At 47.2% G+C, this 17846-nt stretch overlaps 1 protein-coding gene across 1 annotated transcript in view; it reads left to right on the top strand.

The window, feature by feature from the left end:
* LOC116968894 (histone-lysine N-methyltransferase ASH1L-like) overlaps nt 1–2471 on the top strand; it is a 37012-nt gene extending 34541 nt beyond the window's left edge. The window contains exons 2-3 of the mRNA XM_033015874.1: nt 874–1538; nt 2404–2471. Coding sequence (XP_032871765.1) covers nt 1022–1538; nt 2404–2471 — 585 coding nt within the window. The 5' untranslated portion in view covers nt 874–1021. The remainder of the gene's footprint in view (nt 1–873; nt 1539–2403) is intronic.
* The last annotated feature ends 15375 nt before the right edge of the window (nt 2472–17846 follow it).

A 17846-nucleotide genomic window follows, 5' to 3' on the forward strand; every position in this document is an offset into this window, starting at 1 on the left:
GACTACATACCTCACGTAGCTTTAAGGTGAGAGGGGTAAAGTTTGAAGAAGATGTAGGTGCCTGGAACGCGCTGCTTTGGATGGTGGTGGAGGCAGGTTTGATAGTGATATTGAAGAGGCTTTTTGATAGACACGGATTAAGTAAGTAAGTTTATTGGCCAAGTATTCACATACAAGGAATTTGCCTTGGCGCTCCGCCCGCAAGTAACACCACGACATACAGTGACAGCTACGAATGACTCAGAAAACACTAAACATTAATAATATTGAAACATTAATGATAAAACACCATTGATCAAGCATGTGAACCAACAAAATACCAGATCAAAGGGAGGCTACAGATTTCTGGCTGTTGAGTAGAGCAACTACTCGTGGATAAAAACTGTTTTTATGTCTGGCGGTGGCAGCTTTGACCGTCCGGAGTTGCCTTCCAGAGGGAAGTGATTCAAAGAGTTTGGCCAGGGTGAGAGGGGTCAGAGATGATCTTGCCCGCTCGCTTCCGGGCATATAGGAATATGAATCGTATGCAGGCAGATATTGGTTTATCCAGGCATCATGTTCGCCCTTGTGGCTAAAGAGATCAGGGGGTATGGAGAGAAGGCAGGGATGGGATACTGAGTTGGATGATCAGCCATGATCGTATTGAATGGCGGTGCAGGCTCGAAGGGCCGAATGGCCTCTACTCCTGCACCTATGTTTCTGTTTCTATGACACAGACACTCAGTACCGAAGGGTCTGTTTCTTGTGCTGCTCTGTATTCTGTACCAGATTTAAAAAGCTGAACCTCAGTCCTTGACACATGGCTGGGGAAAATTCAAGGGGTTTGTGAATTGTAGCTAATTCTGATTTGTTGTTGTTTTTCTCTCTTCTCAGTGACAGCAATGCCACGTTTCATCTGGGAGAAATAACCTGGCAGCTTGTGTAGTGTCAGTGCCTGCTACAGAAAGTAGCCATCTGAACACACAGGTGCCTGTCTGTAGCCATCCTTGCCCTGCTGGTAAGGATTGGGCAAAGGTGCAGAATGGAACAAAGAAATGTGTTGTTAGGGTCTATGAACCCGCCGTTGGGCTTGGATGCAGAGGGTAGCCCTGGCAAGAATACCCCATCGAGTTGCTACAGCAAAGCTGTTGGCAGGAGAGAGGAAGAGTTGGAGGGGACTGCCTTGGATGAGGAAGATGGTACGCACTGGAAGCAGGAGGAGGGCAAAGTGGTCGACTTGAGGCAAGTGCTCGACCCGCCAAACTCGGACCAGCAGCAGTTCTCTGTCAAGGAGACAAACTTTACGGAGGGCAGCCTGAAGCTGAAAATTGGGCTGCAGCCGAAGAGGACTAAAAAACCCCCGAAAAGCCTGGAGAATTACGTTTGCCGGCCAGCCATAAAAACCACCATCAAGCACTCGCGAACGAAGGTAGCCAAGAGTGGGAAGATCTCCGAGGAGAGGGAGGAAGACAGCGAGCAGAAGCGGGTAAGGTTTGCACGTCGCAGTAAGATTTTGTGGAGCTTGGCTCTTGATGACTTTCACTTTTTGATCAAGTCGAGTCAAGTCAAGTCACATTTATTTCTATAGCACATTTAAAAAAACAACTCTCGTTGGCCAAAGTGCTTGACATTTGTTATAAGAATAGTATAAACAAACAAACTATATACATATAGCCCTTGCTCAGTGAACGTCAGGAAAGAGTATAGATAAGATTTTAGTCTTGACTTAAAGGAGTCGATGGAGGGGGCAGTTCTGATGGGAAGGGGGATGCTGCTGTTCCACAGTCTAGGAGCTGCAACCGCAAAGGCGTGGACGCCCCTGAGCTTATGCCTAGACCGCGGGATATTCAGCAGCCCCAAGGCGGCCGATCTGAGGGACCTGGAGGTGGAGTGGTGGGTGAGAAGACTTTTAATGTAGGAGGGGGCAGGGCAAGCCCATTGAGGGCTTTGTAGACCTAGAGGAGGGTCTTGAAATGTATACGCATTGGCTCCGAGCTCATTTACCTTGAAGTATATTCAATAGTTGAAGGAAAGTGCAAAGTGCTGGAGGAACTCAGTGCATCAAGTTCAAGCAGCATCTGTGGAGCAAATGGACAGACGATGTGTTTTAAGTAGGAACTGCAGGTGCTGGAAAATCGAAGGTAGACAAAAATGCTGGAGAAACTCAGCGGGTGCAGCAGCATCTATGGAGCGAAGGAAATAGGCAACGTTTCGGGACGAAACTTTGCCTATTTCCTTCGCTCCGTAGATGCTGCTGCACCCGCTGAGTTTCTCAAACATTTTTGTCTACCTTGGACAGCCGATGTTTCTGGTGGGAGACCCTTACTCTGAAACAGGATCCCGCCCTGAAGCATCGCAGTCCATTCCCTTCACAGATGCTGCCTGATCCGCTGAATTCTTCCAGCGATTTGTGTTTTGCTCAAGATTCCAGCGTCTCATCTGATACACCGTGGAAGCAGGCATTTCAGCCCGACTTGCTCATGCCGATCTAATCTAGCCCCACCTGCCTGCGTTTGGCCCGTATCCCTCTAAACCTATCCTATCCATGTTTAAGAAAGAACTTCAGATGCTGGAAAAATTGAGGGTAGAGAAAAATGCTGGAGAAACTCAGCGGGTGAGGCAGCATCTATGGAGCGAAGGAATAGGTGACATAGAAAATAGGTGGAGGAGGAGGCCATTCGGCCCTGCGTGCCAGCACCGCCATTCATTGTGATCATGGCTGATCGTCTCCAATCAATAACCCGTGCCTGTCTTCTCCCCATATCCCTTGATTCCACCAGACTGAAGAAGGGTCTCGACTCGAAACGTCACCTATTCCTTCGCTCCATAGATGCTGTCTCACCCGCTGAGTTTCTCCGGCATTTTTGTCCACTATCCTATCCGTATACCTGTCTGAATCTTTCTTGTGATAGCACCTGCTTCAACTACCTCCTCCTGCAGCTAGTTCCAAACACCTACCACCCTTTGTATTTAAAAAAAAAAAGTTACCCCTCAGGTTCCTATTTAAATTTGCCCCCACTCGCCTTAAACCAGTGTCTTCTGGTTCTGAAGAAGGGTTTCGGCCCGAAACGTTGCCTATTTCCTTCGCTCCATAGATGCTGCTGCACCCGCTGAGTTTCTCCAGCTTTTTTGTGTACCTTCTTCTGGTTCTCTGTTCCCCAACTCTGGATAACAGAGTGGGCTTTGCAGTTTCATGTATCTAAGTCATTGAGAGTGTGGTTTTCCATCTCCAGTTTCGAGTAGCCAAGGAAATATAATGTTGATAGGCACAAAAAGCTATCCTTCCTTCTCTCCAGAGATGCTGCCTGTCCCGCTGAGTTACTCCAGCTTTTCGTGGCTATCTTCAGTTTAAACCAGCATCTTTTTTCCACACACACAGAGTTGTGAGTCTGTGGAATTCTCTGCCTCAGAGGGCGGTGGAGGCTGGTTCTCTGGATGCTCTCAAGTGAGAGTTAAGGGCCTTTCACGACCTAATTCAAGACCTCTGCCGAGTTTGATCTTGACTCGTACTTGCAGCATGGTCGTCACGAGGTCGTAGCAGACCGTGACGCTAGTCGTAGGTACTCGTGGCATCAAGTAATAATAATAAATTTTATATTTAATGGGCGCCTTTCATACAAAATCTCAAGGACACCTTACATAATAACATATAATCGGAATATAACAAGTAATAAAGACATCACAGAGACACAAATTAAAAACAGGATTCAATCCAAAAACAGAAAATCAAAAACAGTGTGAAGAGGGAGCAGCGGCAACCAATTCGCGCCAGCGTCCACTCTCTCTTCACGGCAGCCATCTTGGACACAGACCTACAGGACTACAATTAGACAAAAAAAATCATCCCCCCACAGTGGATAGCACTGTGGAGGAAGGCACAATGTCCAGTCCCCACCCCATGTTCACCCCAAAGTCATGCCTATTGAGGCCACCGCAATTGCCTCTACGGAGGCCCGATGTTCCTGGCCGTTCTCACCGGGTGGTCTTGCCCCGGCGTCGGGAGAGTCCTTTTGGCGGCTGGGCCACTTGGAACGGCCGCTTCCTGGTTGGAGCCCGCGGCTGCCGAAGCCGACAAGGCCGCGCCGGTTTGGAGCGCCCAGGCTCCCGTTGGTAAAGTTGGTAAAGCTCCAGCGCGTCGCTCCAGCGCGGCGACCCAGGCAAGGGATCGCCCGCTCCACTCCGCTCCGCTCCAGCGCTCCAATGCTGTGCCGCCGCCGAGGCCGAGGTGCTGGGCGGTTCCCGCCAGGAAACGGCGCTCCAAGCCCGCAGGTAGGCCACGAGGACGGGTCAACGGGCAGCCCGGAGAAAAGGCTGCCACACCGACCAGGTAGGGACCTAGAAATTCAGTTAATACCTACCCCCCACATTAAAAAGACCATATCCCCTACAAACAAAAAACAGGACTCACTAAAAACTATTAAAAAAACGGATTTAAAACGGACGGCTGCTGGCTAGCAGCCGTTCACCAAGATGGCTCCTCCTCCTTGAGTAGGTCGGGGTGTTTTTATAGCAAGATGAAAAATGGGTGAAAAAGTTTTTTCTCACCTCGGTCTTAAACGGCCTCCCCTTTATTCTAAGACTGTGGCCCCTGGTTCTGGACTCGCCCAACATTAGTCGTAGGTACTCGAGGCATCAAGTAGGTCGGGGCGTTTTTTCTAGCAAGATGAAAAATGTCCACGAGTAAAAAAGGTTGTGAATTAGGTCGTGAAAGTGGGACGGGGCTCTTGGGGATAGCGTAGTTAAGGGATATGGAGAGAAGGCAGGAGCGGGGTACTGATTGTGGATGATCTGCCATGATCACATTGAATGGCGGCGCAGGCTCGAAGGGCCGAATGGCCTCCTCCTGCACCTATTGTCTATTGTCTACTAAATGCAGGTCTTGCAAGCGACATATGCGTGCCACGAGTGAAAGAAAGTAAACTCTGACGGGAAGTATTGCTTTCCTCAGATTATTTGAATCACTAATACCCCAGACTTGGTGGAGCTCAGTTATTTTGTATTTTCATTAACCCACCATAGTAATCCTTTGCTGTGTCTCCCAGAGGATCAGACAGGCAGCTTTTCAACCAGTATTCTCCCCAGCAAAATTGCTACTTGTCTTGGTTTTTGTTGGGGATATGACTGTAAGTAATCTGATTCATTTTCTTAATACTTTTTATAAAAATGAAAAAACTATATATATTTATTGCAGTTGTCGTGAGGAGAAGAAAGTGAAAACTGGAAATAGAATACTGGTTAATGCATTAAAGGCACACAAAAAAAAATCCACCATTATTGGTTCAAGCCTTGACAGACATGTTTGTTTTTTCAGTGGTTTCTGATTTCAAACTTACAGGCTTTCAGAGTTTAGTTTGCCGGGGACTCTGGCATTCAGCAAAATCTCCTTTCATTATTTACATTTATTAACTCCACCACACATAAAAGTGAAAGCCTGGGCCTCCTAGGGGGTGGGGTGGGGGGAGGGGGAGGGGATAATCGATGTCAACACAACTCCAGTCTGACCAAGGGTTCCAACCCGAAACGTCGCCCATTCCTTTTCCTCCAGAGATGGGAGTCGGGGGGTTATGAGGAGAAGGCAGGAGAATGGGGTTAAGAGGGAAAGATAGATCAGCCATGATTCAGTCCATGCTACCTGCTCCATGGTCGGATAGGATCCACCTGATCTACCGGTTGCCGGACGCATTAAATCTCCTTCCCATTCCCACACAGATCTTTCCTGTCCTCGGTCTCCTCCATTGCCAGAGTGAGGCGAAATGCAAATTGGAGGAACAGCATCTCATATTTTGCTTGGCTGAAGAAGGCTCACGCCTATTTCCTTCGCTCCATAGATGCTGCCTCACCCGCTGCGTTTCTCCAGCATTTTTGTCCACCATCATAATTTGCTTGGGCACCTTACAGTAGTATGAATCTTGATTTCTCTCACTTCAGGTAGCCCCGGCATTCCCCCTCTCTCTCTTTCTATCCCTCCCCCACCCAAGTCGCACTAGCTTCTCGATTTCACCCTACAAACAGCTAACAATAGAAACATAGACAATAGGTGCAGGAGTAGAGGCCATTCGGCCCTTCGAGCCTGCACCGCCATTCAATATGATCATGGCTGATCATCCAACTCAGTATCCTGTACCTGCCTTCTCTCCATACCCCCTGATCCCTTTAGCCACAAGGGCCACATCTAACTCCCTCTTAAATATAGCCAATGAACTGGCCTCAACTACCTTCTGTGGCAGAGAGTTCCACAGATTCACCACTCTCTGTGTAAAAAATGATTTTCTCATCTCGGTCCTAAAAGACTTCCCCCTTTTCCTTAAACTGTGACCCCTAGTTCTGGACTTCCCCAGAACAATGGCCTGTTTACTTTATCATCGTAACTTTTGTTGCATATCTTTCATTCATTGTTCTTTATCTCTCCACATCACTGTCTATACCTCTCGTTTCCCTTATCCCAAACGGGTCTGGACCCGAAACGTCACCCATTCTTTCCCTCCAGCGATGCTGACTGTCCCACTGAGCATTCACTCCACTCCAGCATATTGTGTCTATCATCTCTCTACTTATATTCAAAGTCTCTGGCAATGAAGGCTAGCATCCCATTTGACTTGCTGATTCCTTGTTTTCATCAATTTATATACAAGGGCACCCAAATCCCTCTGGGGGAAAAAAAAAAACACTTTTCACTCTCTTACCATTTAAAAAAAAACAAAACATTAAAACAAATGACCTCACATTTTTCCACATTAATTCTCTCTGCCGTGTGGAAATCCCCCTGAAGCCTTTCTGCGTCTTCCTCAATCTGTACTGCTCCCAGCTATGTAACGTTGGATTTGTATTAAATACAAGTTGCATTAGGGAAAATGGAGGAGGATTGGCCAAGCTCTGTGCCTTCCACCACAGTGATGAATGCTGTGGTGGATGTTTGTGTAAATTTTTTATTGTGGTTGTGTTCTTTATTACTGTACCGCTGCTGGCAACCCAAATACCACCGACCTTGGTTGTGTGGCAATTAAATGATATCAATTATATCATTATATAGCATTGTATGGTGACACACGAGACTGGAGAGCCGGAAGTCCAGAACAAGGGGTCACACAGTATAAGGATAAGGGGGAAGTCTTTTAGGACCGAGATGAGAAAAACACAGAGAGTGGTGAATCTCTGGAATTCTCTGCCACAGAAGGTAGTTGAGGCCACAGTTCATTGGCTATATTTAAGAGGGAGTTAGATGTGGCCCTTGTGGCTAAAGGGATCAGGGGGTATGGAGAAAAGGCAGGGATGGGATACTGAGTTGGATGATCAGCCATGATCACATTGAATGGCGGTGCAGGCTCGAAGGGCCAAATGGCCTACTCCTGCACCTATTTTCTATGTTTCTATGAATGTGGAGCAATGAGGAATCCACTGGACTAAAGGGCTTGTCTCACTTGAGCGTCATTTGCGCGTCACGAAGATGTACATCCCAAAATCCTGGGGTGCCGAGCGCGACTGTTCGTCACTGCCTATGTCACCTCATACCATGCGCGCGTAATGTGCGCCATGACACGTAAATGACAACCAAGTGGGACAGCCCCTTTACTGAGTTCCTCCAGCAGACTGTTCGTACACAGCATTTGTATTCTTCTGAATAGAGTCAGAGTGTTTGTATGTAACTAATTCATCAGTTCACAAGTAAAGACATATTCCAGCTTACCAACAGAAGAGCAAATGGCCAGTTGAGAGACTGTTAGTAATCGTATTTTTAATTCGAGCACCAACCTTGGATGCAGTTTTTTCGAGATGCGCGTGAAAGCAGGCCCTTTGCCCGACCAGCGATCCCTGCGCACTTAACACTACCTCAGGAAGGCCCTCAGCATCCATAAGGACTCATCACACCCCTGCCACGGTCTGTTTCAACTACTTCCCTCCGGCAGACGTTACAAGGCCTTCTACGCCCGAACCTCCAGACTCAGGAACAGTTTCATCCCAAGAGCTATAGCGGCTCTGAACCGGCCCTAATGAGTGCCCCCCACCGACCCCCTTTGGACAGTCTCCCTCAGATGGTCACGTCAATCAATTCAGCTTGTTTATTTATGTATTGTATTTATTTACCTTTCTTGTACATCAGTGGAGCTGCATACTAAATCTCGTTGCACTGACGTGCAATGACAATAAAAGATATATTATATTATTATATACCCTACACACACCAGGGACAAATTACACTTATACCAAGCCAATTATGACTGCAGAAACCAAATTTCGTTTGAACTTCATGCGAGGTTCAAATTTCAAATAAACGGTATTGTATTGTATTGTATATTGCTGCACACGCTGAGTTTCTCCAAACCTGGAGTGTGGGAGTAAACCGAAGATCTCGGCAAAAACCCGCGGGGAGAACATGCAAACTCCGTACAGACAGCACTCGTACTCTGGATCGAACCGGGGTCTCTGGCGCTGTAAGGCAGTAACTCTACCGCTGTAACGCCCCATTATTCAAGCTACCATACGGTATTAGCCATGTGTTCAATAATTGATTCATATTTGAAGGGAATCTTTGCTTTTAATTATTACTTAGTAGTTTAATAATTTTAAAACTGTTGGGAGATTGCTGTGGAAGATGGTTGGTCATGTAATTATTCATCCTGTTATCTACTTCTTGTCGAGTCCACACACAAGATTAGTAGTTGTTCAGCCAGAGCTGAACACAATAGACAATAATAGACAATAAACAATAGGTGCAGGAGTAGGCCATTCGGCCCTTCGAGCCAGCACCGCCATTCAATGTGATCATGGCTGATCATCCCCAATCAGTACCCCGTTCCTGCCTTCTCCCCATATCCCCTGACCCCGCTATTTTTAAGAGCCCTGTCTAGCTCTCTCTTGAAAGCATCCAGAGAACCGGCCTCCACCGCCCTCTGAGGCAGAGAATTCCACAGACTCGCCACTCTCTGTGAGAAAAAGTGTTTCCTCGTCTCTGTACACACTTCTCGGCATCTGCATACAATGGTGTCTGTCTTGTCGCTTCTTGTGCGTGGTGGTGGAAAGATTGGTGGAAACGGGGGCCGCGACGTGAACGCTCTTTCCTTGACCCCCTTCATGTTATCTCATTCTCTTGATCATTTGGGGCATCGGGCAAGAATGTTGTTGCTTATTGCCTGTCAGAGCCTAGATGCCGGGTGGAATTGCACTCTGTAGTTCATGGGTTAAACCAGGGGTGGGGAACCTTTTCATGGTGGAAGGCCGCATTAAGTTAGCTGTAATCTAATAAGGCCGCATTCAAGAAACTTCAATTAGATATAAGGTCGACAAAAGTGCTGGAGAAACTCAACTTGTGCAGCAGCATCTATGGAGCGAAGGAAATAGGCAACGTTTCTGGATAGACTGGATAGACAGAAAGACTGGATAGACTCGGCTTGTACACGCTAGAATTTAGAAGATTGAGGGGGGATCTTATAGAAACTTACAAAATTCTTAAGGGGTTGGACAGGCTAGATGCAGGAAGATTATTCCCGATGTTGGGGAAGTCCAGAACTAGGGGTCACAGTTTAAGGATAAGGGGGAAGTTCATTGGCTATATTTAAGAGGGAGTTAGATGTGGCCCTTGTGGCTAAAGGGATTAGGGGGTATGGAGCGAAGCAGGGATGGGACACTGAGTTGGATGATCAGCCATGATCATATTGAATGGCGGTGCAGGCTCGAAGGGCCGAATGGCCTACTGCACCTATTTTCTATGTTTCGGGCCGAAACCCTTCAATTAGATATACTTCAAAATGTACATTATTTTGTTAACATAACCCTCATGACTTACTAATGTTTTAATTGTGGCTGTCAGTCGGGGAGGATTATTTTGTTGAATCTTCTTCTACTCTTTGGTATTTTAAACACGTTCATTTTAAGATTAAAATAAAAATAATAAAAGATGAACAAAAAGATATTAATAATAATGAAAAGATTTGTTCCACAAAATTTGGATTAATTCAAAAGGTCACACTTAATGGCTTAGAAGCCGCAGGTTTCACACCCCTGGCTTAAACAATCCGATCTCCGTCTAGTGAAGGTACACAAAAATGCTGGAGAAACTCAGCGGGTGCAGCAGCATCTATGGAGCGAAGGAAATAGGCAACGTTTCGTCCCGAAACGTTGCCTATTTCCTTCGCTCCATAGATGCTGCTGCACCCGCTGAGTTTCTCCAGCATTTTTGTGTACCTTCGATTTTCCAGCATCTGCAGTTCCTTCTTAAACACTCCGTCTAGTGAAGTCTTGCTTCTTTCAGTGCTTTTACACATTGTGAATGAAATGGTTCTGACTAGTCTTTGCAGGAGAATGAACATCTGTTGAAATGTGATAAATGCTGGTGAGTACACAGGGTACGTTTTATCATGGTGTTTTTTTTTTTCTTGGGTCAGTTTCCTCTGGGATTGTTCCCTGGTTGTCAGATAGAATCTGTTTGAGTAGTGTTCAGTGTAGATAGACTGATGACTCGTTAGTGGTATTGGTACACTGATTCCCCTGATGCTGTCCCTGTGCCTCTGTGGCAGACAAGATGAATGAACTGACGGATGGCGGTTTAAAAAAAAATAGATAGAGGCAAAGAATTCCTTCATAACCAGATCATTGCTGCATGATAAGATCATGGAATCCTGGATCGTGTTGCATAGGTGGTGGGCAGGAATAGTTAGGAGTTCAGAATTAGGCCATTCGGCCCATCAAGTCTAACCCGTCATTCAATCTGTTTAAGAAGGAACTGCAGATGCTGGAAAATCGAAGGTACACAAAAATGCTGGAGAACTCAGCGGTTGCAGCAGCATCCATAGATGCTGCTGCACCCGCTGAGTTTCTCCAGCATTTTTGTGTACCTTCGATTTTCCAGCATCTATTGATGCTGCTGCAACCGCTGAGTTTCTCCAGCATTTTTGTGTACCTCCGTCATTCAATCTGGCTGATCTATCTTTTCCCCCTTTCCACCTCAACCCCATTCTCCTGCCTGCTCCCCATAGCCACTGACACCCGGTGAAAATATGTCAATCTCTGCCTTAAAATGATCATTTAACTTGGCCTCCACATCCGTCTGTGGCAATGAACGCCACAGATTCACCACCCTCTGGCTACAGAAATTCTTCCGGAGGAGAAATTGCTGGGGTGGGGCAAGCTGATTACTGGGTCTGGTTTAAGTTGGGGAAACAAAGAACTGCAGATGCTGGTTTGTAGCCAAGGATAGACTCCAAGTGCTGGAGTAGCTCAAAGGATCAGGCAGCATCTCTGGAGATAAAGGACACGTCTTGCTGCCTGAATAAATTCTTCCATGAAACGTCCCGGGTAGATACACAAAATGCCCAAGTAACTCGGCGGGACAGGCAGCATCCCTGGATAGAATGGTCTTCAGACTGAAGAAGGGTCTCAAGCCGAAATGCCACCCATTCCATCCATGCAGAGATGCAGCCTGTCCCGAAGAGTTAAGGGCCTGTCCCACTTTCACAACCTAATTCACCACCTCTGCCGAGATTGCCCCTGATTCATACTCGCAGCATGGTCGTAGGAGGCCTTGGTACTCGTGGCATCAAGTAGGTCGGGGTGTTTTTCTAGCATGATGAAAAATGTCCACGAATTAAAAAAAAGGTCGTGAATTAGGTTGTGAAAGTGGGACAGGCCATTTACTCCAATGTTTTGTGTGTGTCTTCAGTCTAAAGCAGAATCTGCAGTTCCTTCCTTACACAAATGTTCAGGGTACCTTGGTAAACTGAACACTGTGAAACTTTCCTCATGAGCTTCGGGTAAATTGGTGTGGACCTTGGGCCATCCGGAGGAGTTTTATTCACTTCTGTTTTGAAACGGGCATTCTCATTTCTCGACTGCACATTCATTAAGGTTCGCACTGAGGTTTAGCAATCTTCAAAATGAGAGTTGCCACGATATCCAATTTGCAGATATCTTGTAAACTTTTTTTTTTTTTTAAGAAGTCCCCAGATGTTGTGGTGATTTGACTCTGCGATTTCAAAAGTGTGTGCTCATCTGTATTTTCATAATCTGCCAACTTCAAGTCAAGAGTTTTTAAACTGGGTCCCATCCCGAAACGTTGCCTATCCATTTTCTCCATCGATGCTGCCTGACCTGCTGAGTTATTCCAGCACTTTGAGTCCTTTTGTGTTTAATTGCCCTATGTACTGACAATGCAACGATTAAATTCTTTGCTGCAGCTTAACGGTATAGTTATTGCAATAACGCACAAATAACCAAATGGCTCTACGCAATAACCAAAAATCTGTAGCCTCCTTTTCAAGAGTTCAAGAGAGCTTATTGTCATGTGTCCCTGATAGGACAATGAAACTCTTGACTTCAAGTTGGCAGATTATGAGAATACACATGAGATTTACAACTGCACACACTTTTGAAATCGCACAGTAAGAGTAGTGACTGATTCATCACCACAACATCGGTCTCGAGCCGAAATGTCGCCCATTTCCTTCGCTCCAAAGATGCCGCCTCACCCGCTGAGTTTCTCCGGCATTTTTGTCTCCCTTCAATTTTCCAGCATCTGCAGTTTCTTCTTAAACATTGTAAAAGCTGATAGTTGGCAGCTTATCTTAGTTGTAAATAAACATGCTGCCGCTTCTGTGAGCCTACGTAAGAGGTCTTAAGGACCTGTCCCACTTTCCCGAGTTATTCACAAATTCCTCAGAGTTTTCCCCTTGGTTCAAACTCGCAGAATGGTCGTAACAGGTCCGTAGGAAGCTGTAGGAGGCCGTAGATATATCGTGGCGGCTCGTTATGCCAGCCATGGGTAATCAGGGCATCCTCCCAACTTTTTTTACTCGTGGGCATTTTTTATCAGGCTGGAAAAAACGTCCCGACTTACCTGATGCCACGAGTACCTACAGCTGGCATAACGAGCCGCTACGATATATCTACGAACTCCTACGGACCCGTTACGAACATTCTGCATGTTTGTATCAAGGAGAAAACTCTGGAGAATTTGTGAATAACTCGGGGAAAGTGGGCCAGGCCCGCTACTCCTTTGTGAGTGTGTGCGTGAATGGTGCCGTGCTGCTGAATTAAAACCTGTTTTACAGTTTTGATACTGAGCAAGGCTGCAGTGGCTCCCGCCCCCGCCTCCACTGCTAGCAACTGTGAAAGCTGCTCCATATGGAGTATGGAATCCTCCCTGTTACTCCTGGCACAGAAATAGGCATGAGCTCAGAGTGACTTGGCTGGCATGAAACAGTTTCACGGGCCAGGTTTACAGTTAGGGTAATGAAAGTTTCCAGCCGGCAGTGCTTTGTTAAGTCAACATATGACGTTCGGTCCCTGGGCCTGCTGACGTAGCTGGGCATTGTTGCATGGATGAGTCTGTCTGCACACGTCCCACAGTAGTTCAAGTTCAAGTTCAACATGTCTCATGACACCAGAGCCAAATATATGAATCTCAATCGAGAAGGGTCACGACCTGAAACGTCACCCATTCCTTCTCTCCAGAGATGCTGCCTGTCCCGCTGAGTTACTCCAGCATTTTGTGTCTATCTTCGGTTTAAACCACCATCTGCAGTTCCTTCCCGCACATGAATCTCTATATCCTCTGGTGGTAAAGTGGAAAAGTGTGAAACATTCGGCATTTTCAGGTGGCGCTTGCTGTAGAGTCGCTGCCTCACAGCGCCAGAGCCCCGGGTTCAATCCTGGCTACGGGTGCTGTCTGCACGAAGTTTGTACGTTCTCCCCGTGACCGGCGCAAGGTTTCCCCTGGGTGCTCCAGTTTCCTCCCACACTCCACAGACGTATGAGTTCGTAGGTTAATTGGCAATTTTTTTTTTTTAATTGTGAATTGTCGCCAGCTTCTAGGATAGTACGGGGATTGCTGATCGGCGCGGACTAAGTGGGCTGAAGGGCCTGTTTCTGCGCTGTATCTCTAAACTAAATGTGTAAATTGTCCCTAGCATGTAGGATAGTGCGAAATATACACGGATTGCTGGTCGGCACGGGCTCAGTGGGCTGAAGGGCCTGTTTCTGCTTGCGTCCCAGAGTAGTAATCAAGTTCACAGTAGTAATCATGTTCAGGCCCTCTCGCCAGATGATGGAGCTCCGGCACCGTAAGAACGGCCTCTGGTTGTTGCTGAAGGAGGCTGGCATTTGAACGCAAGAGGTTTTCCTGGTCACTATTTAGTTTGCTCATCTACAGTACCTTGAAGGAGTTGAGTCATCCCTCTCAAAACTCCCTCTTGGCCTTAACTGACTCAGGTTTTTAGTTTCAGTTTTAGAGATACAGCGTGGAAAGAGACCCTTCGGCCCACCGAGTTTGTGCCGACCAGTGATCCACGTGCACTAATTCTATCGCACTCACGCACTCGCACTGAGTCTCTCCAGCTTTTTTTTTTGTCTACCTTCGATTTTAGTTCTTTCTTAAACGAGAAGAATGTCAAAGTCAGTTGGGACGTGAAGTTATTTAACAATGTATTTGGGGGGAGGGGAGGGGGAGGAAAACCCCAAAGGCCAGAGTTTCTCCCTGATGCCATGATATAACTTTTGTGGTCAAACTATGAGTCAGATTTTTTTTTTAGTTTGAAGCAGTGGATTGTGAGGTTGCAGCGGCAGTGTGCTGGGTCTGTGAGGCTGCAGCAGAAGTATAATGCGGATAAATGTGAGGTTATCCACTTTGGTAGCAAAAACAGGAAGGCAGATTACTATCTCAATGGCGTCAAGTTGGGAAAAGGGGATGTACAACGGGATCTGGGGGTCCTTGTACATCAGTCTATGAAAGTAAGCATGCAGGTACAGTAGGCAGTGAAGAAAGCGAATGGCATGTTGGCCTTTATAACAAGAGGAACCGAATATAGGAGCAAAGAGGTCCTTCTGCAGTTGTACAGAGCCCTAGTGAGACCACACCTGAAGTATTGTGTGCAGTTTTGGTCCCCTAATTTGAGGAAGGACATTCTTGCTATTGAGGGAGAGCAGCGTAGGTTTACAAGGTTAATTCCCGGGTTGGCGGGACTGTCATATGCTGAGAGAATGGAGCGGCTGGGCTTGTACACTCTGGAGTTTAGAAGGATGAGAGGGCATCTCATTGAAACATATAAGATTGTTAAGGGCTTGGACACACTAGAGGCAGGAAACATGTTCCCGATGTTGGGGGAGTCCAGAACCAGGGGCCACACAGTTTAAGAATAAGGAGTAAGCCATTTAGAACGGAGACGAGGAAACACTTTTTCTCTCAGAGAGTTGTGAATCTGTGGAATTCTCTGCCTCAGAGGGCGGTGGAGGCCGGTTCTCTGGATGGTTTCAAGAGAGAGCTAGATAGGACTCTTAAAAAAAAATAGCAGAGTCAGGGGCTATGGGGAGAAGGCAGGAACGGGGTACTGATTGGGGATGATTAGCCATGATCACATTGAATGGCAGTGCTGGCTCGAAGGGCTGAATGGGCTACTCCTGCACCTATTGTCTATTGTCAGTGTGCTGGGTCTGCGGGGCTGCAGTGTGTTGGGCCTGGTGAAGGAAAGCCTGACAATGGTGTCTCTTCTGAATAGCCAGAAATAGCCGCTGTTGCCCTATCAGTTGATAGCAGCTGCTATCTTGTACTTGAAGTGTAAGCAAATGTTTTTATCTCTGCCACGCCATGATTGTGGTTTCCTCCCACAGACCAGTGGTTTCCTTTTTGTTGCTGTTTGTCATGGTACTCGGGTTGAGATCGGCAGAGTAGAAAAGTCAAGCAAACCGTGCCATGGAGTGGGTGCCCTCCAGCTAATCCCCTTCCTCCTCACTATAGTCCTGCTGGGAACATGGGAAGCATTCCACTTCCATGTATTGCCTTGCTCCATGTTGATGCAGTTGAAGTGAACTGTGGATCTAGATCTGGATCTGGGTGTAGAACGCTGAAAAGCTCCAGGTGGGGCATAGCTCAGCACTATGACAATTGGTGCAGGAGTAGAGGCCATTTGGCCCTTCGAGCCAGCACCGCCATTCAATGTGATCATGGCTGATCATCCCCATGATGGTGGTGAACATGCTAGTTGGGATTGAGATGCTTTTGGAGTTGCATCTTTGTGTGTGTGTGTGTGTGTGTGTGTGGATGTTTTGGAGATCTCTGATGCTGACTGGTTGGGTATCCCGGGACGACAGATGGCACAATGGGCTAAGTGTTCGGCTGGCGACCGGAAGGTAGCCGGTTCGAATCCCGCTTGGAGTGCATACTGTCGTTGTGTCCTTGGGCAAGACACTTCACCCACCTTTGCCTGTGTGTGAATGTGTGTGAATGTGTGTGAGTGATTGGTGGTGGTCGGAGGGGCCGTAGGCGCAGAATGGCAGCCACGCTTCCGTCAGTCTGCCCCAGGGCAGCTGTGGCTACAGAAGTAGCTTACCACCACCGAGTGTGACTGAGGAGTGAATGAATAATGCGATGTAAAGCGCCTTGAGTATTAGAAAGGCGCTATATAAATCCCATCCATTATTATTATTATTATCCCAATCACCTTGCTGTCTTGAAGAGCAATGAGTTAGAGCGTGCCAATGAAGTGCAGTGCAAAATGAAACTGGATCTGGATGTAATAGGCTGAAAAGCTGTAGTTTTGTCTTTAGAGATACAAGTGTGTCGGTTAATTGGCTTGGTATAAGTGTCAATTGTCGTGTGTGTGTGTGTGTCGCTGGTCGGCACAGACTCGGTGGGCCGAAGGGCCCGTTCACATGCTCTATCTCTAAACTAAAGTAGGATTAGGAATACTTTCTTGTCACGTGACTAGGCACAGTGAGATTCTTTGGTTACATTCACAATGAATAGCCACCTACGGTGCTGACAAAGTTACAAAGCTCGCCGGTCCCCCCCACCCCCTTCTCCCCATGTTTTGTAATCCGAACTTTATCAGATGCTTTCTAAGGGCTGAATCGGCCCGTTCGCGGGGTCTTTCAGCGCCCGGCGCGGCTTAAAATCAAACCGATGCATCGTGGCGATCAAGGCTCCCCATGTTGAAGCCCTCGCCGGCCGATGAAAGGCTCACGAACGGGCCGATTCAAGCCCCACGATTCGGGGTGGACGTTGCTGGAGTTCGGAGTCAGTCACCAACCAGGTCAGCTCCCGATGTTGCCGCCCACAGGGCCCACGGCCGAAGCCTCGCGTGTGCGCGGCCGCCAAGAAATTGTGTCTCCCCCGTGTTTTGATAGCGATTTCCGTGGGAACTGGTCCTTCCGCCCACCACGTCCACGCTGGCCATTGATCCCCCCGATCAAACTGTTTCTAACTTACAAAACCGCACGTCTTTGGGATGTGGGGGGGGAAACCAGAGCACCTGGAGGAAACCCAAGTGGTCACACGGAGAACGTGTAAACTCCACACAGGCAGCACCCAAGATCAGGATCATACCCGAGCCTCCGGCTCTACTGTGCCCCCCTGGTTATATTTGTTCTTAAACATATCAGTAGAAAAATCGAAAACACTTGCCTTTCTAACTGTTGTTGGTGATGAAACCGATGTTGAAATGTTACTGAAATTATATTACTTCCGTCACTTGATGTGAGCTATTCCTGAGTCTGTACCACAATGGTGTGGATATGTTACGTTAGTAATGAAAGTATTTCCGTTCATTTCACTGATCCTTTTGATTTTTTTTGTTTAGCTGTGCAATAACCCAATAAAATATTCCAAGGCACAATATTTGTGAGAAATATACGTCTTCTAGATGCGCTGGGACACATCTTCAGTGATGTGATCTGGGGTTATCGCGTGTTTCGGGTCTCGCAGCATCAGACACCCTCGCCCAGGAGACCCAGCCGGGGTTGATGAGGCCCCGACTTGCGTTCCATGGGCAGCAACCGCCCACGGATCAGCCATCTTTCTTAGTGGCCAAAGAAACGCGTCTCTGTGACACCAGAGCCCAAAATATAAATCTCAATCGAGAAGGGTCACGACCCGAAATGTCGCC

Source organism: Amblyraja radiata, chromosome 47 (genome assembly GCF_010909765.2).
Source record: "Amblyraja radiata isolate CabotCenter1 chromosome 47, sAmbRad1.1.pri, whole genome shotgun sequence".
Lineage (NCBI taxonomy): Eukaryota > Metazoa > Chordata > Chondrichthyes > Rajiformes > Rajidae > Amblyraja > Amblyraja radiata.